The sequence below is a fragment of the Elgaria multicarinata genome, chromosome 5, assembly GCF_023053635.1.
Source record: "Elgaria multicarinata webbii isolate HBS135686 ecotype San Diego chromosome 5, rElgMul1.1.pri, whole genome shotgun sequence".
Lineage (NCBI taxonomy): Eukaryota > Metazoa > Chordata > Lepidosauria > Squamata > Anguidae > Elgaria > Elgaria multicarinata.
In genome coordinates, this window is record NC_086175.1 from 45,264,856 (window position 1) to 45,288,613 (window position 23,758).

Below are 23,758 nucleotides of genomic sequence, written 5' to 3' on the forward strand. Positions count from 1 at the left end.
CTTGATATTTTATTAATTTAAGAAATAGTACATAATAATCATTACCTGTGTCAAGCTGCAAATGATGTGGTAGTACATTAGGAACGGTAGGGAATAAATCACACACAAATGCAATAGTGCTTTTTCTTTTCGGTTCACTCCACTGTTCCTTTCTGCTCTGCCTCTGACCATCCTTTACTATACTGCCTCTGTCTTAACTAGTTCCTCTGCCTTGCTTGGCCCAGATCCACCACCATTTAAGCACAGAACAACAATCTTATCCTTCCTGTTTCTTTGGACAAGTGACTTTAGTCAGAGAAACAGGAACAGAAAGCCCAGATCTTTCAAGAAACAAGACTTGGTAGTTAGACTGTATGGAGCCATTTTCATGAGATGACTTTGTCCAGTCTAACTTCAAAAACCTGAAATGAATGCCCATTTTTTTATTGTTAGGTTGGTTTAGCACTTTTGTGATGAGATTTAATTGTAAACTCTGCTATTTTTCAAATGAGATAGAAATGTAGTGTTGGTTTTTTTAAAAAAAATAAACATGCATTTTTATCCACCCTGACTTGCATAGTAGAGTATATGAGTGTACAGTTGTAATCTTAAAAGCCAACTACTAGTTAGATTGTATTTTTTTTCCATGGGAATGGTTCTCCCTGACAAATCACCTCACGATACTTAGCTTATACATTTGATAGCTCTAGTAACTTAATTAACTCTAATAAGATCATCACTATCTGAAATCTCTTCATTGCCTTCCAATTCACTACAGAATCCAATATAAACTTCTCCTGTTAACCTTCAAAGCTTTTCACGGTCTAGCTCCTTCCTATCTCTCCTCTCTCATCTCACACTATTGCCCCGCTCGTGCTCTTCGCTCCTCTGATGCCATGTTTCTCGCCTGCCCAAGGGCCTCTACTTCCCTTGCTCGGCTTCGTCCATTCTCTTCTGCTGCCCCTCACGCCTGGAACGCTCTTCCAGAACATTTGAGAACTACAAGTTCAACCGCAGCTTTTAAAGCTCAACTAAAAACTTTTCTTTTTCCTAAAGCTTTTAAAACTTGATGTTGTGCAGACTTCTACTGTTACTTTCTACTGTTAGTTTTACCCTACCCTGTGCCTGCTTACCCTACCCTGTACCTGTTTGCATTCTCTTCCCTCCTTATTGTTTTACTATGATTTTATTAGATTGTAAGCCTATGCGGCAGGGTCTTGCTATTTACTGTTTTACTCTGTACAGCACCATGTACACTGATGGTGCTATATAAATAAATAAATAAATAATAATAATAATAATAATATTGTTTTGGTTTGCCAACTTGCTGGTCATTATTTTAAACTAGTGCTCTGCAACTGGAAACCTTGAAACCACATTCAACCCATGGGTGTCCGCCGATCAGGGAAGTGCCCATGCAGCCAGCCTCCATGGGCATGTAGAGCTTATTGTAGGAAATGAGACAGAAATTAGACATTTCCTGTGGCTTCTCATAAGTCCTTGTCCTACTTTCAATGGCCTCTATTTCTAGAAGCTTTAAAAATTATTGAAGAGATAGAGAGCATCAGTTTGACACACATATAACATAAGCTGAATTATGTAACAACATTTCTAAACTTGGCTGTGTTTTTCTTTGTCTAGATAATGTGCGAGATGTTTTTCCCAGCATTTGAAAATGTGCACGATAGTCTAACAACACCTTTTTGTAATCGGACCTCTTATACAAGGTTGAAACCTGCATTTTTAAGTAGCATAAATACACAGTCTTCTGGAGAAGATGGGTCAACTGCAGAAAGCTCAAAGGTAAGACTTAGAACATGTATGCCCTAAAAATAGAAGTGGAGAACCTGAATGTAACCAGCCTGTCTGAATACTCTCTACATCAGTGCTTTGAGTATAGTGTGTACAGAAGTATATTACATTCCTAGTTTGGTTCTAGATCGTTAAGCCTGGGATGGAAACAAAGAAATAGAAATTGTTCACTAAAATGTGCAATTGTATTGTAGGCCTTAGCTAGATGAGGCTATATCCCGGGGTGATACCTGGGATCGTCACTGTGTGTCCAGATGACGCACAGGGGATCCCAGGATCAGGGAGGGATCAACCCTCCCTTGCCCTGAGATACAGCCCTACCCTATGGCCCCACTCTTTCTGCGGTCTTGGGCAGAGCCCGAGGCCGCGGAACGTGTGGCCCGTTTCCGTGGCTTGACCCCGCTCTGCGCCCATCAGGGCTGGTGGGGGGAGCGGAGAAATAGTTTTTTAAAAAAATTACCTTGATTCGCTTGAGCGCTCGTGCACTGCCGGCCCTTTAAAAATAAAAAAAAATGGTGGGCGCAACGCCTCTCTTCTTGAGATCGTCGCGCCTTACGTGTAAACGGGGGCGAGATCTCGTCTTATTCACAACGCGAGGTCTCCCCTCCTCTCCCCCGGACTTTACGGTAGGTCTAGCTAAGGCCATAGTCTGTTGTGCTGAAATAGTTATATTTTAAGTTTTGCATATATGGCACATTCCAGTTATAGTTTGCTGTTTGAGCAAATTATAGTGAAGTGATTTTTTTAAAAGCCTCAAAACACAAGCCAGACTTGTCCTGGATTTCGATAATTATGCATATAGAATTCTGTATGAGCAGAGCTGCTCCATTGACTTAGAGAATGGGCTGGTTCGCATGAATAAGGATCCACCATGACTTATTTAAATCATGGTGGGCTGCGACCTGGGTGGACACCATTTTGAATATTCAAGCCGTGACCACAGCTTGATGTGTTATGTGAACCTGGTGAGTGTGGGTTATTGACATGGTTAAAACATCCCATGGGTTCTTTGTGGTTAACCATGGCAACACCCCACCCTTACTGGGTTCAGATGACACAAGCCACATTTGCGGTTTGAATATAGAGAAGTAGCCCGGAATGCACCATAATCCACTGTGGCTTAAATAAGCCACAGTGGACTGCAGTGATTGTGCAAAGCTGGTCAATGATCCTCATAGTCCAATTTTATGTAACTGGCATAAGGCAATGATAGAAGCATTACTAGCATATGTTGCTGTAATCCCATTCCTGAATGGGAAGGTGTTAATGCATAAGGTGCTAATGCATAAGAGATGTTTTGAAATACATTTTATATCAGTTTCAGGAGACCATCTTGAGGTTAACAAAAAAACCATCCCAAGAGACTGATGTATATCGAAGTCCTGATTCTTCTGTTTCTAATCATATACTGGATTCCTATTTTGAAGATAACAAAAAAACTTTGGGGACAGTTCTCTCCAATTTACCTGGTGCAAGCTTAAAAAGAAAGTTTTCTAATGATGTGGGAGATCTGCAGAGCTTGGAAGTCCCTTGCAAAATTCCTAGAAAAGGTCTGTTCCCTAACATCAGTTTTATTTCTTGTTTTTTAAGGCAACACACTACCTTGCTTCTTTTGTTTGATGATATATTTCACTAAGCTCAGTTAAGCAATTTCTGTTCTGACAAGAATAAGTTGAATTCTTCATATTTGTACAGTATATAATATTTTGTGCAAGAAGAGACTGTTCCTATACTCTATTATGGAGTGGTGAGATTATGATGTGTTACAGCTTTAAATTTAAATGAAAATGTATATTTTACTATACATTTGTAGAGCAGGGGAAATGAAGTGATTTTTTATGTGTGATAAATTGCAATCTCTGAAATACAATAAGTAATAAACTGTTTAAGGTATGGTCAGATGCAGGAAGAGAAGGGAAACCCCGTGAGGGAGTGAAAAAAAAAGCCGAAGCAAGATTATCCTTGGTTCCGCCCCTGCCTTCGGCTTGTTTTTTCACTCCCAAGGTATGGTCAGGCCTATGTTTCTTCTCTGAAGAGCAGATTTGATGCAACTTCCAGAGGATTAGCTATATTTGGTCTCTGCAAAAAACAAAATATCACCCATAGGGCAATCCTATGGCCCCCTAGGCAGAATCTTGGGGGGTGGGACATAGCATAGTTTGAAATCTTGGAACCAAGGTTAGAGCCAGGAATCTAAGCTCGCTGCCCCCTCCCCCTTGCAGCCAGCATGGAGAGAACCACATTGGCTGCCTCTCCGAGGCGCAAAGGGTACCTCAGAGAGAAGGGGAAGAGGATGTGCTGGTGGGCAGTGAGGGGACTGGGAAGACCAGCTTACTATGTACCGTCAGGCCATCCCAGCCTCCCTCCCTTCCGCTGTGCAAGACTTCAGCTAGAGAAGCAAAAAAGCCCATCTAGTCAAAATGTAGAGCAGAAGAGTACGGAGGTGAAGATTGCCTCCGCTGCTTCTCCACACTGCATTTTGGCTAGATGGGCTTTTTTACCCATCTAGCTGGGTCTCTGTGAAATAAGAAGGAAGTAGGTGGGGAAGCATGGAGATACAGCATAAGCCAGCCTCACCAATCCCCTCACCGCCCACCTCTGTCCCTCCTCTCTGAGGATTCCGCTCTAATAAGTTGCATAAGCTTTTGTGGACTAGACTCCACTTCAGATGCATGAAATTATCCAATTGCATATGTTTATTCTAGAACACTTTTAATTCATTTGTGTGCTTTAACTTTTCAAATCTGAAACTGGTAATTATCTACTTCTCTGGAACTGGTGACAGTAGTTCCAAATCATTTAAATAAATCATTTGTGGTCTTGGCATGATCAGAGTTCCAGATGACCTGGTGGCCTTCCTTCAACTGGGTTCTGCTTGGGGGCCACCATTTGCCAACACCTCTTTTTAGTTTGAACTTCTCTCTATTTTAATACTTTAAACTTAGTTCTGCTACAATACATAGCCTTAGTCCAGCTGTTTTGTGTCCCATCATTTTATAAAAGTCCTTGGAAATTGCTGGTTTAGTTCAAACTTGAACAGTTTAAAACATTGCTCTTAATGATGGAGTCCTTTTTTAATGTTCTGCCTTTTTTTAAAAGATGGTGAAGGTACTTGTGAAAAACCCACCTCCTTTCCCTTAAGAACAATACCTGCAAACCTTGTGGATGCGTCTGACTTTGAGTGTTCCCTCTGCATGAGGTTAGTGAGATTCAAGAAAGACTAAATTTGCAAACCAGTGCATGGTATTTTGAAGCGGAGAGTGGGGGTGTCATAAGAATAAGAAATATGTCCTCTGCAAACTTAATTGTAAATTAAATGCTTTTCTTTGTTTTTTGAAAGCCTACAGATTTTAATGTCACATAATGATCAGCTAATACATTTCATTTTTTATAGAATGCTGATATGAGGAATTTAATATATGTGATATGTAATGTACTCAAGCACAGTTTATAAAGTGAACTTGGGGGCTGTATCAGTGATACATAATTTAGATTGCGGTCCTATGCAAGTTTAGAGAGAGAAAAGTCCTATAACTCCCAGCATGCCCCAGCCAGCCATGCTGAGAGTTGCAGGACTTTTTTCTGTCTAAACATGCATAGGATCGCGCATTTTAGTAATTAGCTGCTTCCCAATAAAAATGGGATAATTGTGTAGTTGAATGTGTATGGTGTGAGTTATTGCCCCTGATACTTCAGGAGCAATTATGCCTATCTTGTAATTACACATGTGTATTACACACACACACACACACACACAAATCTCTTGGGAAAATATGAAGTAACCAGTTGTTTTTCAATGCTCACAATGTCTTGTTCAGGTTGTTCTATGAGCCTGTCGCTACTCCTTGTGGACATACATTCTGCCTCAAATGCCTTGAACGCTGTCTGGACCATAATCCGCACTGTCCACTTTGTAAGGAAAAGCTCTCTGAAGTAAGTCTCTGTCCTTCCTCCCCTGTATGGGCTGCTTAAATGAAAAGCTCTTTGCTGTACAAAAGCTTACTATTAGAGCCAAAACAAACATTACTTTGAATCTGTATCTAGCAGCTACTTAGTCCTTCTATTTTTACTCTAGATCAGCACAAAGAGTTGGGCCTGGATTGGGACCCTAGTGTGTGGGTGAGGGGACTTTAACATCCAGCTCAAGCTCCCTGTGCCTACTCTAGAGTAGGGATGGGAGAATCCACATTGCTTGAGCTTGTCAAGGGTCTTCCAAGTTCCACCTTGAAGTTCGGTCCTCCCAGTTCTGGTTCCCAAATGGAAGCTGCCGCTGCATTTTTATTTTTTTCAAATGGGAAAAGTGTGTATTTAGATGCACATTTTTTAAAGTGCACACCCAATTGTGTACTTCCCCCCCCTTGACTAAACTATGAAAAAAGATTTTTTTAAAAGCGTGTTTTAAAAGTGAGCAGTTTTCTGATGACTGTATTTTGAGATCATACACTCGGGAATATGTGAGCTTTTCCTGAAAAATGTGCCTGCACCCAGGGGAAACGGGAAATTCTGATGTTAACCTAAATGAAGTGGAATTCTCTACTCTCTGAAAAAAGATGTAGCTGCTAAATGCAGATTTGTTTTGCCCCTTACTAAACTGGCAGTATGTTGTTTTGGGTGCAAAACAGGGGAGAGGCAGTGCTGAAGTAGAGACCCCCAAGGCACGGGTGTGTAGGCAAACCTTTGCAAGGGGATCAGGACACCATGTACTTTCCTTCTAAACTGTGTGAGGAAGTCAGAGCACTGGGCCTGCACATTGCAAGCATTCACAGGCACAAGCCTTCAGCAAGCCAGGAACTGGAGTTGGTCTGAAAGGAAGGAAGCAGCTTCTTTCTTGCTTCCCTTCAGCATAAATTTCTGGAGTAAGTTTGGAGGGCAAGCCCCAGACTTTGGCCCCAAAGTTATAAAGGGAGCTGGAACTCCTTGAGCTCATGGGATGAATGAGGCTTGTTGCTTTGGGGGCAAAGTGAAGGGACCAAGTTCACATGCTTTAACCCAGGCACACTCAAATGGCTAGACAGCTCCAAGGATGGATGGTTCTGTGGCTTGTAGCTCAAGCGGAGATAGGGGAATGTTTCTGGAGCTGGCTTAGGAACAAAAGAAGCTGTGTTACACTGAGTCAGACCATTGGTCCATCTAACCAGTATTGTCAACGCTGACTAGAAGCAGCTCTCCAGGATTTCAGGCAGGAATTTTTCCAGCCCTACCTGGAGATGCCAGGGCTTGAACCTTGGCCCTTCTGTTTGCAAAGCAGGGGCTCAACTGGATGTTTCTTGGATTGAACAGAGAGGGCTCCACTAGCATGTGGTTCAGTAGAGGAGGAAAAATCTCCTCTTTGAGTACTTGAGTACTTGCTCCCTCTTCCTCTCTCCCACTTGTTAAAAATGTATACCCCATTTTATAATTGGACTTCTCAAAGAAACTTAGGTATACGTAGGACTATATATTCAAATATGCATGATTTGAACTGTTTCCTCCAGTGCCTTTTTAACTCTTGGCTACAACTCTTTGCTTTTCCAAGTGTCTGTCCTGGCTGTTTAAAAGCAGGATTAGCCATTCATTGCTGTATCCAGCCACTGAAATGCTATGCTGATCCTGTGCCCTTTGCACACCACCTCTCCTGCTCTCCAGGCCGTAAAGTTGGGAGGGATTTGGCTCACCCATCCTAATATCACCACTGGATTCTGCCCCCAAGGCAGTCTAGTTATTTACCATGATACAGAACACAATAGCCTAATTTCTTGAACTCTTGTCTCTCATAGTTTTTAGCTGGCAGAACTTACAAAAAGACCGTCCTTACTGAAGAATTAATAGTTCGATACTTGCCAGAAGAATTGTCTGAAAGGAAGAAAGTTTATGAAGAAGAAATGAAGGAATTATCAAAGTAAGTAGCTCCCTACAGAAAAACAGATTAGTGATAAAATTTAACTGGCTAACAGAAGCAAAACATTTACTTGTGCTGGTGTGGAAATGCTGAATCTTCCAACTCGAGCATGTCTGTAGCTGGAAAAGGTTGGGGTGGAAGAAATTAGCCAGTTTGGGTGATTTTGCATAAGGACTCTTCACACATTTCCATTCTCTGAAAGCATGGAGGGAATGAGGACTGTATCCACCAGTCATGAGCATTTGGTGGAAGGTCTACAGGTGCCTACACGCAATGGGGCGCCTACAGGTTATTCGTGACAAATGTGTGGAGGTTGAGAGACGGGCCAGTGGAAATGGTCATCTTCCTGTTCACACATTTGGTATACATGTGTGGTATGGGAACATCTACACAATACAATAGAACATTATCCTTAGGTGATATGGGTCCAGGCAAAGGCCTGCCTCACACAGAAGCCTATGAACCAGACCTTGTACAGAAACACTGTCTGGCTTGTAACCCCTAGATATTTTGACAGTTGCCAAAGGAACCCAGAGGACCAGTAGTAATAAATGGGCTATAGTTGGATTTCTTTGAGAATAAAAGTTATCATTGGGAGGAAATTGTGGCAGCGGAGAGGGGTCTTCCCCAGAGCAGGCCTTTGGGAGAAATAAAGTTCAGCTGTTAGATTTTGGAGGCTGTTGTATCTCATAACTATTACTCATTTCTTCATTGAAAATCCTATAATTACCTCCTCTTCCCCCAATAAGTAATTACTGTGGTAGAAATTAGGCGTGATAGAATGTTGCCATAAGCTTCTCTAAGCAGGGCCATTTCTTCAGTAGGCTGAGCTGATGGAGAAGGAAAGGCGAAACGGGGCTGTTCCGTCAGCCCTGCTAAAATATTTTATTTCACACGCCCCTTCCCTCCCCATTCCTTTTTCCTTGTGTGTCTTGCCTTTTTAGATTGTACGCCTGTAGTCAGGGTCTGTCTTGTTTAATTGTTTTTATGTGAGCTGCTCTAGGAGGCCTGTGGACTGAAAAGCAGGATAAAGATACTTTAAATAAGTAATGTATGGTTTACTGACATTATTGTAAAGCTGTTTTGTCTGAACTCTGGATTATCACTTACCATAAACTGCTGTAGTGCAATTCATAGGGTGTGTGAGTAACAGAGGGAAGGCCTAGGAAGGGAGTGAAGCTTATTTCATGACAAATGTCAAATGTGTTTTTCAGCGATTTTTGCTGATGGTAATGCAGAAATTTATTTTATTTGTTTATTTATTTATTTATTGCATTTTTATACTGCCCAATAGCCAAAGCTCCCTGGGCGGTTCACAAAAACTAAAACCATTCAAAGTATAAAACAAACAGTATAAAAAATTATATAAAATATAATATAAAAGCACAACCAGGATAAAATCAGCAGCAGTGCAGAAATACAAATTTAAAATACAAATCTAAAACAGCAAAGTTAAAACTAAATTTATAGAAATGCATGGATCTAAATGTGACTCTTCGTTCTTTTGCAGTTTGAATAAAGATGTTCCCATCTTTGTATGTACCATGGCTTTCCCTACCATCCCTTGTCCTCTTCACGTCTTCGAACCCCGCTATCGGTTAATGATAAGAAGATGCATGGAAACCGGTACCAAGCAGTTTGGCATGTGCTTAGCAGATGAACTGAAAGGGTAAGCAAAGAATTTGTCAGTTAATGTGTAAGTATTGAATTTCTGAAAGAGGAGGTGCTGGGGTTTAGGCCCATCTGATTTGGAAGCCCCCTAATCCCTGGTATGTGTGGGTTGGCTGTGGATTTTTAATAGTGTGGGGAAAGCTCAGGCCTAGTGTGGACACCAAGCATGGTAGAGCAAATGCTGGGGTCCATAGCCCTAGAAAGTTCACAGCGGCTGACATCAGCACCCCCTTTTTCTTTTAGAATGTTTTAAACGTTTTGGGGACACTGCTGTGAAGAAGAGCATTACCCCAATACCTCTGGGTCTGGGCCCCAGTGTACATTGGGCCCAGAGGCATTCTGGGAAAATGAAGGTGGTGACTGTTGCAGCAGCTTTGTGCAGTGCTCTTCCTCTCACCGCCCATCCCACTAGTGCAGTCTATCTCCATTCTTTCCTCCCAGTAAGCTTACTTGGAGGACAGGAGTTGACACAAGGGTGGGACTGGGGTGTATGTGTATAGAGGACATTTTGCTCAGGGTCTCCTCAGACTTGGTCCCAGCTTTGTATGCAGAGTCCGCTGGTCTCTGTCCACCACTCTGCTGCTAAGATCATCTTCTTGGCCCGCCGCTCTGACCATGTCACTCCACTTCTGAAATCTCTTCATTGGCTTCCAATTCACTCCAGAATCCAATATAAACTTCTCCTGCTGACCTTCAAAGCTCTTCACGGTCTAGCTCCTGCCTATCTCTCCTCTCTCATCTCACACTATTACCCCACTCGTGCTCTCCGCTCCTCTGATGCCATGCTTCTCGCCTGCCCAAGGACCTCCACTTCCCTTACTCGGCTTCGTCCTTTTTCTTCTGCTGCCCCTTACGCCTGGAATGCTCTTCCAGAACACTTGAGAACTACAAACTCAATCACAGCTTTTAAAACTCAGCTAAAAACTTTTCTTTTCCCTATAGCTTTTAAATATTGAGTTTGTTCTGACTCTATACTGTTAGCTTCACCTCACCCGGTGCCTATTTACACTTCTCTGTGCCTGTTTGCATTCTCTTTCCCTCCTCATTGTTTACTACAACTTTATTAGATTGTAAGCCTATGCGGCAGGGTCTTGCTTTTTACTGTGTTATCTGTACAGCACCATGTACATTGATGGTGCTATATAAATAAATAATAATAATGACTACTTGCCCTTGGGCTGAGCTCTAATTTTCAGAACTAATTATCTGCTTGATTCCAGCACAATTGGATTAAGGTAGACTTTTTAATAAGGTTTCTCACAGTCCCTGCTTTTCTAAAGCTTAGACTTCTGCAAATATTTGGAATTGTATCCATCATTGTTCCTACTTGGAGAAAACCCATTGAAATGAATGGGCCAGGTTAGAATAACATTAATTGCAACCCTTGGTTCTTTAACTCTCTCCTAATAGATCCAAACACTTGTGGGGCCTTGAGAATTGCTGTTTGATAAAGAAGCTAGAACTCCACATTTTATTATTTTTGTCTTCGCAAAAAGGATATATTCTTTTATAGGGACACATGGCTAATCGCCATGATTCAGCTACCATGCTTTCATCACCCTGTGAATGTTGTTACTTAGAGAATTGGCTTATAGATGTATCACTTTATGTGGAATTTATTTCAGCATAGCAAGTTGGGATTCAGTAATGCTCTTCAAATGAATGGTCCCTTGTTGTTCTCCAGTTTTTGCTGTTCACACCAATACAGTTTACCTCCTGTATGTAGAGAATGAATCTGCCTTACTCTTTGTTTGCATATATTTCTGTTACATGGGGCTTCCTGTGAACAGGTCCAAAAGGCCGTTGCTTCAGCAACATTGTTGGAGATTTCTGAATGCTGAGGAAGGAAACCTAGCAAAATAAAGTTTTGTTGAGTAACTTGCCAAAGGCTAGCATTGTCAGTTTTATTTTGGAGTGCTTAGTTCATAAGAGAAAGAATTTTTGAGTTAGAGTGTCATGAAAATGTATGTGCCACCCAACTTCAAGCATTCTCCCCCCCCCCCCAATAGCTCAGCCTTTTTAAGAGAGGACAATACTTTAAGCAGTACCATTAGGAATTGACTTTTGTTGCCCTTAGCACAAATGTTTACTCCCCTTCATTTACCAACAGTGCCCTCAGCATATTTGTAGGTAAAGTGATTGCATATCTATGATGTAGGGCATTACCTGTTACATTGTCCCCTGTATAAGGAACCCAGGGCTTGCTTTCGGCTGACATTATCTGTGACATGTTGGCAGATTATAGTAATTCCATTACAAACAAGGTCGCTACTTTTGCAGTAGCAATACAGAAATTTTGTCGCAATTTTAAAAAGATGTCTGCAGTGGACTGTAAAAGAGATTATCTGTTATAGACCTTTGCAAATATGTGTCGCTGTTTGATTTGCTTTTACTGGTATTTTTTATTCTGAATTGCTATATTTAATATAGTATTTGTATTTTGCAATGGCCTTTGTGCCACGAACAAAGAAATTCGATATTGCTGCCTCAGAGGATTCCAGTCTGTTCACTGGGCCCCATTTATCTTGTTGAAAAATGCTGAAGCAGTTGGATGACCAGTGACACAGAGGGGTCACAAAATTCCTTTGTTAATCTCATGGGGTATTGCACAATATTCAAGAAATGATATGGCTGTCTGGGCACAGCCTTAGAACTCAAACACCAGTGTGTGGTTTTCCACAGTGCTGGAATAGGCAAGATATTTCTACATGCCTTGTATTTCTCATCTTGTAATATAATTCCACTTATTAGGGATGTACAGCTTTGTTTAAATCCATTCGTCCCTTCTGTTGTCTGCTCACTGACAGAATCAGAATTTTTTTAACCAGAAATTCATTCTACCTGTACTAATCCCCACTAGTTAATGTGCATTAGCACTAATGCACATCAACTAGTGCACATTAGCACTAGTGCATGCTTGTGCATTAGCGTAAATCCCCCAAAGTGAAAATCCTGGTCCACAGAATCCATGTAACTCAGAAAATGCTCATCTGCTACAGAATCTGCAGGTTGGATTCATAGAAATCCAAACTTACTTATATCCTTCGCAGATTCTGCAAAATCCCGACTAATTATGCTTACAATTCCTGTAAAAAGTGCTTACAACTTGATTCTAAATACGTTTCTGTGGAATCAATGAGACTTATGCCCTAAGTATGCTTAGAATTGCAGCCTTAATATGACTCTCTCTCTCTCTCTCTCTGTCCCTTCAGGTTTGCTGATTACGGCTGCATGTTAGAGGTCAGGGATGTGAAGTTTTTCCCTGATGGCCGCTCAGTTGTTGATACGGTTGGTGTTCGGCGTTTCAGGGTCTTGAGCCATGGCCAACGAGATGGGTATAATACTGCAAACATTGAATATTTGGAAGATAAAAAGGTAACTTTTTCCTGCAGTATTGTAAAACTTGTTTCTCCACATAGCTTCTTAGTATGCATTTCCGTTGTTTCACCAGCTGTGAAATAAATTATATTGGTTTTTGTCTCATTCACAACCTCACAATCCCCTTGTTCTTGTGTGTTTATTTCCTTCTCTAGTAACTTTGCCCCAGTAGCTGAAGTTACTACCTTCCTTTTCTCTTCTCCCCATTGTTTCACTAACCCAAGACTAGAAACTTAATAGTTGATGATTCTGAATCAAAGTATGACCCTTATGTCTGGGCAATACCAAGCTCCACTATGACTACTTGGAGATATTCACCACGTTATTGTGTAGTGTTTTCAGTCTGTTCCAGAACAAAATACCTAGTAAAGTAGTGTGAGATTAAAGCAGCAGGGACCTGTGGAAATAAGCAAATGAGAAGTGGACATTCCATTAAAATTGGTGGTGTGTATATATGTACTACTTGGGGTATTTCATGGACAAATGTTAGGAATGGCATTTCTAATCTAATTGTTGGTTATATCAGGTCTCTTAAGTATCAGTGGCACTCTTCTTCGGATTGATGCTAGAGTATTAGAAAGCTCTATCAGACCTCATGTTCTTGAAGCATGCTTTGGTCACTAGCTTTTAATCTTGTTAATTTCTGTGACCGGATTCTCCAATAGTGAAGCATAAAGCTGCCCTGAAATGGAGGGAAAAACAACTGCATGGTGAAGCTTTTGAAGGTTAAAATAGTCTGAACTGCCATTTTGAGGGCTGGACAGGGGATGAAAGATGAGATCTCTGTTATACAAAGGCATGCTCCAGAGTTGGCAGCTTCTTGTTATGTCACATATAATAGCAAAAACATTTGTTCAGTGTGTTCAAATATACTCAGATTTCCTCTCCTCCTGTGTAATCTTTATCAGTTTATTTGCCTTCATACCACACGGCAAAAATACCAGCCTTCTGCACACTTCTGCATCAGTCATGGACACTGAAGGGGTATACAGCTAACTGTTTACCAAGTGGTAACTTGCCACAGACTGCATGTAATTGCTTGGCAAGTTCATTGAGTAGTATCCAGTGCTGTCACAGCGCTAGTGTTAATGATGTTGCACTGGCATAAACCAATGTTATGAGTGCTTGTTAGACAAAGGGAACATTTTGCTGCCCAAATTAAGCAGGTAATCACGTCCTTTTCCTTGTGGTATTGCTGTTGTTGTTGTTGTTGTTGTTGTTGTTGTTGTTGTTATTATTATTATTATTATTATTATTATTATTTTAAATATCTATACCATCCCATAGCCAAAGCTCTTTTGACCCTTCACAAAAATTAAGAACTATTTAAAAATACATTATTCACAGTGTAAAACCATTTACAGACGCTGTAACAGCCTATATTTAACAATGATTTTTAAACACACTGTATTAATGTTAATCTGCATAATATTAGTTTGGATGTAGCAGAAGGGAAGTAGTGCAGTTCTAAGCTGTAGGAAGATTAGGCTTGGAGAACGTTCCAGATAACAAGAAGGTGTTGGTCCCCCCCAGAATCACATTGCCTCCCACTTTAATTCGCACATTCAGCTACTTCAAAATATTTATTTATTGTATTTACTATTGCATTTATATCCCGCCTTTTGTCCTCCAAGGAACCCAAGGCAGCGTACATAATCCTCCTCTCCACTTTATCCTCACAACAACAACCCTGTGAGGTGGGTTGGGCTGAGAGTCTGTGACTGGCCCAATGGCGAGTGGGGACTAGAACCCGGATCTCCTGACTCCCAGTCCAACACTCTAGCCACACTGTACCACATATGGCAAGAACCTTAATTTATTCCAGCCTTCCTCAATGTGATGTCCTCCAGACATGTTTCTTATTCCAAATCTCATCAACCAGTAAACATGGCTAATGGTCTGGGATGATGGGAATTGTAGTAAAAAAAACCATCTGGGAGCACAAGGTTGACAAAGGCTGTTTTATTGCAAGGTGCTGTTTTGACTCCCATGATACATACACTGATTTAAGAAGTTTCCTCTTCAGGCAAGTACTTATGAAATTGTGCCTTTAGGTTTTATTTACTTCTTTGAACTCGGTTTGCTCTTCTCTTTCATAAGAGCATCGTGCTTGTGAAATACAGTAAAGTCAGTTTTAAATGAAGTGAAGTCTCCTTAATGCAGAAGCCCCATTGAGTAGATGACATTTGATCCTTCTTAAGGATAATGCCTAACTCAGTAAAGGCCCCGAGCAGTGTTAGAGATACAGCTTCTGTCAAATACATTGTGCTCTTAGAAACAATGTTGGAGGATCTCTGAGAGGAGATACTAAGATGAAGTGTTGATTTTTAGATGGCTGGCACAAGTATCTAGCATGAATGAATTATTCTTCGGTGCCAGTAGGCCTTGGGTAACAATGTTCAATCTTGAATAATTGTGGAGGCTCCACACACTTCAGTCAGAAGAGGTTATAGCAACTTAACAGTAAATGAGTTTAAAAGTCATGGAACCACAGTTCTGCTTTATTAACTTTTAAGAGCTAAACTAAACATTCTGCTAATCACACATAGGCTTATTTTGCATGTCACAGTGGCAAAACTTAGGTTAATTAACCAACAATTTGCTGGTATTTGTCCAGTTCTCAGAAACAACCTATGAACACCATATTGTCCAACCTGGGCACTAGGTTACTTATGGATTAAACAGTCCAAAGTTAACCCAGCAACAAATTGTAGATTAATTCTGGGTTGTTCAACCCATAAGCAATCCAGTGGGTCCAGGTTTGGAAGATACGCTAGCAACATATTGTATGTGTAAGCCATTATAGATGGTTTATGCAAACCAGAAGCAGTACACACGCTCTGTGTAACCCATACTTTTCTGCCATGATGTAAGGACTGGGTCAGTCTGTCTTTATGCATGGTAGTTTTCCTTAGTCTTGTGTAAGCACATTAGTCCTGGTTCGGATCAGGACCATGATGCTCTGAGAAGGGGGTGTAATGCCTCCACCCCGACTTGGTTCCCCCCCTCCCGAAATCCCCCCTCCTCAGGCTGGGTTATAAAAAAGAGATGTTTCCATTGACAAATGAGATATTCCTCCCCCCCTTTTTTTAAACCCCCTTCCATGGGGAGGGCAGTGGAATTTAGGGGGGGATGAAATTGCAGAGGAGTAATAAAAGCTATCATAGCTACACTATGCACGATCAGCAGAACATTTCGTTTGGCCCTTAGAGCAGTGGGGCCTTTTCTAGAATTCTGCTTAGACACTATCATGCCATTTATGGAAATGAATGCCAATCCCTCTAGCACAACTTTCTATAAGAAGTAGGACTAAGATGGTTGAGACAAAGATTCTTGGTCTGCATTCCTGAATGGTGATGTTGGTGACTACTTCTGTAAGGTGTGTTGGCGAATCTGTGCAAAGATGACTTGTTTGCTCTTTTACTGAATCATTTATTGCACTTTACCATGTTTTGTTGAGTAGAAGTTTTAATTTATTTTAATTTATGTATGTATGTATTTATTACAAAGTGTGAAGGATCTTGGATAGCTCCTTTAGAGTTCTGTCTGAAACCTGAAGCGGATTCACACCCCACTGACACTAGAGCCACCAGCCCCCACTGGTTTTTACTATAGGACGAATAGGTCTCTAAATTTGCGGGGGAAGGGGCTTTTCACTGCCCCTTCTTGTATTCCCTTTGCCCCAGTGTCCTACTCTTTGTGCAGACATCAAGTATCATGTTTAAACCTTGTAAAAAGTAGCTAAACTGTTTTCTGTTAAGTGGCACTTCAGTAATATCTGTATTGTTTTCGTCATGCTTGTTCCCTGTGACAGAAACCTAATTTTGACTTCATTTTCATCCATTGATCAGGTTGAAGGGGCAGAGCATGAAGAACTTGTCCGCCTTCATGATTCAGTCTACGATCAAGCTGTTGCCTGGTTTACATCTCTTAAAGACAACATGAAAGCACAAATTCTAAACCACTTTGGGTCAATGCCAGGGAAGGAACATGAGCCACAGGTAAATATTACATCACAAGTCTGCTTTTAAGAGATGTTCACAGGTTAGGGCATGTGGGAATGCAGAGGAGGTGAAGTTGACGGAATCCATTTTTTTCCGGGGTGGGTGGGCATGGCCATAACTTCACTTCAACCATCAACTGGTGCGTATGGGGAAAATGACAGATATGAGGACAAATGGGGAATTAACTGGAAGGTGGGAAGAGGGTCTATGAGAACTGCTTCCCCTGGGCATAGTACAGGTATACATATGGCTGTCCCTGTGTGTCTCACTAAGCCTTTGCGAGCCTTAGCCTATTTTTTCTGCTGCCCAGGTGAACACTTGTTGGCTGGGCAGTGGTGAAAAGACCATTGTTCCTGCATAATGCAATTGCAGTGTGGGTGCAGCAATCTAAATTAGGATCACTGGGAGTAGGAGTTTTTAACACACACACACACACACACACACACACACACACACACACACACACTGGCACTGATCTGCATTGGGATTGTAGAGTTGGGGATGGGGACTTTAACCATACTTCCCTACAGACTCTCAAGCAGCCAGATTGCTGTCCCTGCCTACATATAAACACCATCTTTGAATGGATGCTTACTAGGATATCTAGCCCATTTTTGTTGAAACTTATGCATGATTGCTAGAAAGTTGTTTTTTCACATATGTGTGTGTGTGTTTCATATGTATTCATTGCTATGGATATATACAAATCCATGTATGTATATCACAAGAATGGGGTGGGGGGAGAGATTGCTGTCCCTGCTCTGCTATTAGCCCTCCCCAGTTATCCTATCCCTAGGTAGACCACTCTCCTCCCAGCCCACTTGGAAGAGGGGAGACTTTCTCTGCTGGGTTGGAGGATGGTCTGCTCTTCTCCATCCCAACAAGGGGACCCTTTGAAAGCCAGGAAAGCACTAGCTCTCACTGGTGTGATTCCCAATTTCAAAGGGATCTCAGCACATGGTGGTGGTGGTAAGGTTTAAACTTCCCCATCCCTATAAACTAAGATGGAGGGTGGGGGGAAAGTGTGTGTGTGTGTGTGTGTGTGTGTGTGTGTGTGAGAGAGAGAGAGAGAGAGAGAGAGAGAGAGAGAGAGAGAGAGAGAGAGAGAATGTATGCATGCATGCACATTGCTCTCAACCTATTGCCACTTGTGGCCCTCGGGGGGGGGGGGGGGAAAGGTTGCCCACCTCTATCATAAAGGGCCTGCCATAAACCCTATAGACATATAGGGATGGTTCCATAGCGTGGAATAGGACAAAATATGTCACTTACTCCAAGGGTAGGTAAGCTTTTGGGGCACATTTAGCAAGTTGAGGAAATATCCTGGGCATCTCCATAAAAGCATGCAGCGGCCCACCATTGTCATTTCCTAAGGATGTCTCTGAGTCCCATGTGTGGCCAAGACACATTCATGGGGAAAGAAGATGGGAGCCGGTAGAGGCCCTCACTTGTCTTTGAAGTGATCCTAGCTGCCAGTAAGAAACTTGGTTATTTCAAATAAAAATAAATATCCCTGTGTTGAGTCAGGAGGGAGGGCATCTTGGTGGGCGCCAAGAAAAGTTCTGGGGGGTGCATGTTGCCTACCTCTGCTTTATCCTCTCTCCAAAACCCCAAAATTCTCAGAGCTAAAATGTACAAAAGAAAAGTCCAATAAATGGCAAGGAGATAGCCATGGGGTAATGCTTTTCCACCTGCCTGCCCAATTACAGGGACTAAGCATATGTAAAGTTGCTTAGGGTGGAAGGAATTTAGAGTGGAGAAGCTGCAGAGCATGCCTTACTCTTTTCCTGGTATTATTTATTATTATTTATTACATTTATATGCCACCCCATAGCCGAAGCTCTCTGGGCAGTTTACAAACTATAGTAAACCGCCCAGCTATTTTGAGACTTTGAAGTTGCTCTCCTGACGCTTTCTTGGTGACAGCAGTGTTGCTATGAAGTTGAGGGAAATGTTCCCTGCAAGCCATATTTTGAGTATTATTTTTTAGTAATAATATGTAAAGTTGCTTAGTGTGGAGAATGTATCACCATCTTGAAAAATGTAGCTGCTATATTAAACTGTACTCTGTTCTCAGTTGCCTATAGGGTTTACAAAAAAATAAACCAAACGATCTTGGAACACCAGAACTGACTAATCCAGTTCAATTTCTTAAACAAAAAACCTCACATTTGGGAATGCATTAAGATGTTAACATTATTCCTCATTTGAGTCATAGTTGGACTTGCTCACATAGACTAACATAATTCTCTATGTGCTTCAGTTTAGCTTCATTTCTTTGGTGTGTGAGTGTCTATGTGTGTGACCTTTTTTAAGACTATAACCATACTTGATGTACCAGTACATGGTGAAATTACAGCCTTATCAGCAAGCTGGACTACTCTATCAAAACAGTGACAGATCTTACATTAATACTTGCATCTGTGACTTGAAATGCCTAATAGTAGCAGGTTAACCCATTGTTGGTGTGATCAAAAAACTTTCTTGGAAATTGAAAAAGCAGCAAATCTACATGTGAAAAGGTCCTTGTGTACCTGCACTAGCTTTAAAATTGCTGAAAGCCAGAGTGGAAGAAACAATTCCAATTAAAGGAGGGATAATACAGTGCAGGAAAAACTAGCTCCAGCAGCGTTCCTCTTCTTGTACAGACAATTCCAGCCGTGCAAGATTGCCTATTTCTACCATGACAAATACATGAACACCCACATGGGCTGACAATTGAAACGTGGTAGCTGTTCAATCCCTTAAAAGAATGAATTGTTTAGTATTGCAACATACCAAAGGCTACTATCAGATTGTAGTTCACAAACAAATCTTGAGTGTCTTTGTTTCTGTTGCGATCCCATTATTTTTAGATGGATATAATTTTCTCTGTGATTTAGAGATCAAGCTAGTGGCAGAAAGCTTCCTAAAAGGCGGCGCTGTTTTTATTTGGGGGAGTCTACTGTCAGCATCAGCATTCTTTGAAGAGTACAGAGTGCTGACTTTGGATTACCCTATAAGTACTAGGATATTTTAGTGCAGGGTGCTGTCCTTTTGGATTTTCCTAGAAAAACATGTACAGCTATAGAAATAGATATAGATAAATTGTTTGTGTTTATTTCCTTTATAGAGTAATCCCAGTGGTCCAGCTTGGTATTGGTGGCTGTTGGCTGTATTGCCACTGGAGAACAGGGCCCAATTGGCCATTCTCGCCATGACCTCTCTTAAAGATCGTCTTATTGCCATACGACGCGTATTAATATTCGTGACACGCAAAAGACCCAGATGACACAGCCTTATTTGCGAACAGAAGCTGAAAACAACTGGTTGCAATCGCTCGTAAGAAAGAAGTTGGAGACAGAATAATTCTTCCCTTTTAATGACACTGATCTCATTTAAGCTTTCACCATTCTTTGCACACTCTCTACCCAGTAGTTAATCAAGTATTCTGTGCCTATTTTCCTGGAGAAATCTGAGCCTCTTGGAAGTTTTGCCACAGTTGCAACTTAGCTGCTAGTAGTTGCAGGCACTATGTGGAATTACTACTCGTAACCAACTATCTATTTATCATGTGGAGACAACTGAGTCAGTAGCCCTAAAAAACATCCCCAACGTCCTAACTGAGGTGTTTACTTTTATTGTAGCAAGGAAACAGAATTCAGAACATTGGATTAGTAACTGAGGATATGCATTGTTGGAATATTCCTTAGAGGTATAAAGGAAATTCTCCAATTGATCCTCTAAAAGAAGAATCCACAAAAGACAACAGGTACTGATGGACAGGACAATCTTTTAATTGCAGTATGTTGACAAAACTATTGATCTGTGAAGCAAAATGGCTTTTCCTGGACAAAATATTCCCCCTCCAAGGATGTCATGTCCAAAAAAGTAGCTGGTGAACAGCACCGTGGCTGATTATAATGAATCAGTTTCTTGTATTTGTAATGTGCATGTTGTGTGTAATGGGAAGAATACTTCAAAATATATATAGAAAGGTTAGGTGTGTCTCCCGCCCCGCCCCCCCCCCAAAATATCAGAATAACCTCAGGAAACCTTCATTACAATGGGAAAAGTTACCTTTTGACAGCCCAATCCTCTGTGGTTGTGACCTTGAACCCCGTGCACATATGGATCCTATACTCTCCCAACGGCAAATGGAATTTTGTGTGTACAGAGGACGCTTTTCTCTGCCACTGGAACACTTGAGCATGTTGAACCACGTTCCAGAACTCTGGTTCCCTTCAAGCTATTCTATGGTTAGAGTACTAACAGCTGTTGTGATATAGAATTGCCACTTCAAATTATCCTTCATGCTAATTCTGTAGAACAGGTCTACTCACAACTGCCATGCCAGCCTAACCTGTTATACTGGAACAATGTTCGTTAGCACATTTTTAAAAACCAAAACGTTAATATTCCTCGTTCTGTACCGACCACTGTCTGTGCTTGGAGTCTTTGTCCTTGGTGACAACATGAGAGGAGGCACAAATTGAACCCTGTAAAGGCAACTTTCAATGCAAGCTTAAACCAGGTGTTACCTTCAATTTGTTGTTGGTTTTGTAAATATATCTGTATTTTGATGTCGTAATACCTGTTGTTAATTTTTTCAAAATGGTCAGCTTACCAGAAAGAAACTTTTGACAGTAAGCATGCAAACTGCTGAGATCCTCAAATTTGTGGAAACAATTGTCCCTAACAGGAGGATAAAATAAATTCAAATCTCAGAATGTTGCACATACAGAAGGGAAACTGAATGATACTGGTTCATGTGCAGATAATCTGGCAAGATGAAAATAGTGGCAATACCAAAATACTTCAAAAGTGCCTCCTTTTTAAATTAGAAAAAGTATCTTAAGACACAGGTGTAAACACTTGCACATGAATTAAGGAAGAAATGTTATCTAAAAGATGATTGATTGCATTATTTAGTAGTAGTAATTGCAGTCTGAGTAGTATTAGATGATTGTCAAAAGTATCTTGTCAGAAGTTGCCAGTAGCGGTTTCCTAGGAACTGATCAACACACCCTGAATGTACTGTAGTTGCCTCTACCTTGAATTCGCCTTTTGTAGTTAAGTAATGACCCATGACTACTCTTTTAATTGTAACCTGCATAACTTGCAACAGATGATCTAATAATTTCTACCATAGCCTTCCTGCAGTTTCTACTACCTTTACCAGAATTTATAGATAATATGTTTTTTCCCCAAGTATTTTTTAGAGAGGTAGCATAAAAGCCAGAGAGAGGAGGATCTTTGGAGGGTGTTATTCCCTGGGTGCTATCATACTTTCCCCAACACAACTGTCTTCCTGTTAATCCACTGGACTTCAAAAGCTTCCAAGGTCATCTAGTAAGAGATTCTTGAAAATGTGCCCTCATTAATTTTTGGCAGGGAACTTGGACCATCTTCATCCTTTTTCACAATACCTTTGTCTGTGCTGGCTTGATACTCCTTTTTCAGATTTTGAGTGTATCTAATGTTTTCTTCATATTTGTCTTTTTGTGTGAGTTTTCTTCTATTAATAGCTAAAGTAACATAGCTATTGAGCATAAATAAGAAACTCTTTGTTCCACTAAATTACTGTTTCAGCATTATTCGTTGTTAGATTCTATTCTCTACGACAGGCATGGGCAACTTATGGTCCTCCAGATGTTTGGGCCTACAGTTCCCATCTGCCATAGCCAGCATAGTCAGTGGTGAGGGATGATGGTAGTTATAAGTCAAAGCATCTGGCCATAAGTTATCCACTCCTGCTCTATATTACTTCTTATATTCATATCTGGTGTTCCATTTTCAATGAAGGACTTTTCTAACAGTCTTCAGCATGTCTTCAGTCTTCAACCCTTATGCTTTAAATTTAAAGTTCAGGTTGTCTGCTCTTCTAACAATCCTAGTCTGTCAAGTGAGCAGATATATTAATTAAAGGATATGATGAAAGCCAGAATTTTGAAACCTCTTTTCTTTTATGTAGATTGGTCTGGCAGTTTAGAGAACTGGGAGCTAGGATATCTGTAGCTCAAAAAGCCATGCAGAAAAAATGTTCAAGACCTATTCTATTGAATATAACAAAACAGACATGCAAAACCCTGTAGGCCTGCTATATACGGCTTCTAAATAATAAATAAATTTTGCAGGTGAAGTTCAATCGCTTCAATTTTACAAACTATACCAGTTTGTTACTGTGGCCTTTTAACTACTGCTTTTAAATGTCCATCCTTCTTTTCAGTCACTGAGATTGCTTTGTGACTCCAGTGAGCTGATAATCAGCAGATTTTTTGCTCCTACTGCTTTGTGCTGCAGTTAATTTTCAAAGAAAATAAATGGCAAAGGTGTTTAGAAAGCTGTATGTGTTAATCATACAGTGCCTTGCATAACTGAAGGCCTCGTGTTTGGTAGCGCCTTAATTTTGCAGCTCTGGAATGATTGTATCAACAAAGCATCACAAAAAACAGATCTGGAGCTAATGACCAGTTGTGTTTTGTTTTTTTAAGCATATTTTATGTAGATAAAACTTGAAACAAAATCGTTATGTTTTGAAGCTAGTTGAAGTATGTGTGTGCGCGCACGTGTGGATGTATGTGTACATATGTATAAATATAAATTATTAACCTGCGCCTTTTTGTACTTAGTAAAAGAAAGACAGGTATGTGTTACAACCATGTTTGGCACTTCTTGTTGCATAAAGCAAAGCCAAACTGATTTTTTTTTAATATTGCTGCAATGTTCATTTCATGTATGTTTGGAATTTTCATGGGGAAATGTATTTATGTGATATTTGGAATAAATAAATTCAGTTTACAAGTGTCTCATGTCCTTTTATGAACTCTTTATTTCAGATAGTGGTGAAGTTTTTGTCAGGAGTTAAATGTATGTGTACCTTTTGAAAGAACTACTGGCTATAGGTTGTGCACCATGTCAGTGAGACGCAAAATATATTTGACAGTAAAGTAGCCTCTGAAAGGAACTGAGTGTAGCGGAAGGAGCTATTTCACCCTTTCTCTTCCAAGCTTTTGCTGAAAATCACGTGCCACCCCTCCCAACTACTTTCTCTCCC

The 23,758-nt window shown here is 40.8% G+C and overlaps 1 protein-coding gene across 1 annotated transcript in view; it reads left to right on the forward strand.

Annotated features, from left to right (window-relative positions):
* The window catches only part of LONRF2 (LON peptidase N-terminal domain and ring finger 2), a 43,681-nt gene extending 20,176 nt beyond the window's left edge, over positions 1 to 23,505 (forward strand). The window contains exons 4-12 of the mRNA XM_063126267.1: positions 1,621 to 1,782; positions 3,116 to 3,341; positions 4,891 to 4,990; positions 5,610 to 5,724; positions 7,548 to 7,669; positions 9,180 to 9,338; positions 12,553 to 12,715; positions 16,570 to 16,719; positions 19,835 to 23,505. Of these exons, the coding sequence (XP_062982337.1) occupies positions 1,621 to 1,782; positions 3,116 to 3,341; positions 4,891 to 4,990; positions 5,610 to 5,724; positions 7,548 to 7,669; positions 9,180 to 9,338; positions 12,553 to 12,715; positions 16,570 to 16,719; positions 19,835 to 19,993 (1,356 nt within the window). The 3' untranslated portion in view covers positions 19,994 to 23,505. The remainder of the gene's footprint in view (positions 1 to 1,620; positions 1,783 to 3,115; positions 3,342 to 4,890; positions 4,991 to 5,609; positions 5,725 to 7,547; positions 7,670 to 9,179; positions 9,339 to 12,552; positions 12,716 to 16,569; positions 16,720 to 19,834) is intronic.
* The last annotated feature ends 253 nt before the right edge of the window (positions 23,506 to 23,758 follow it).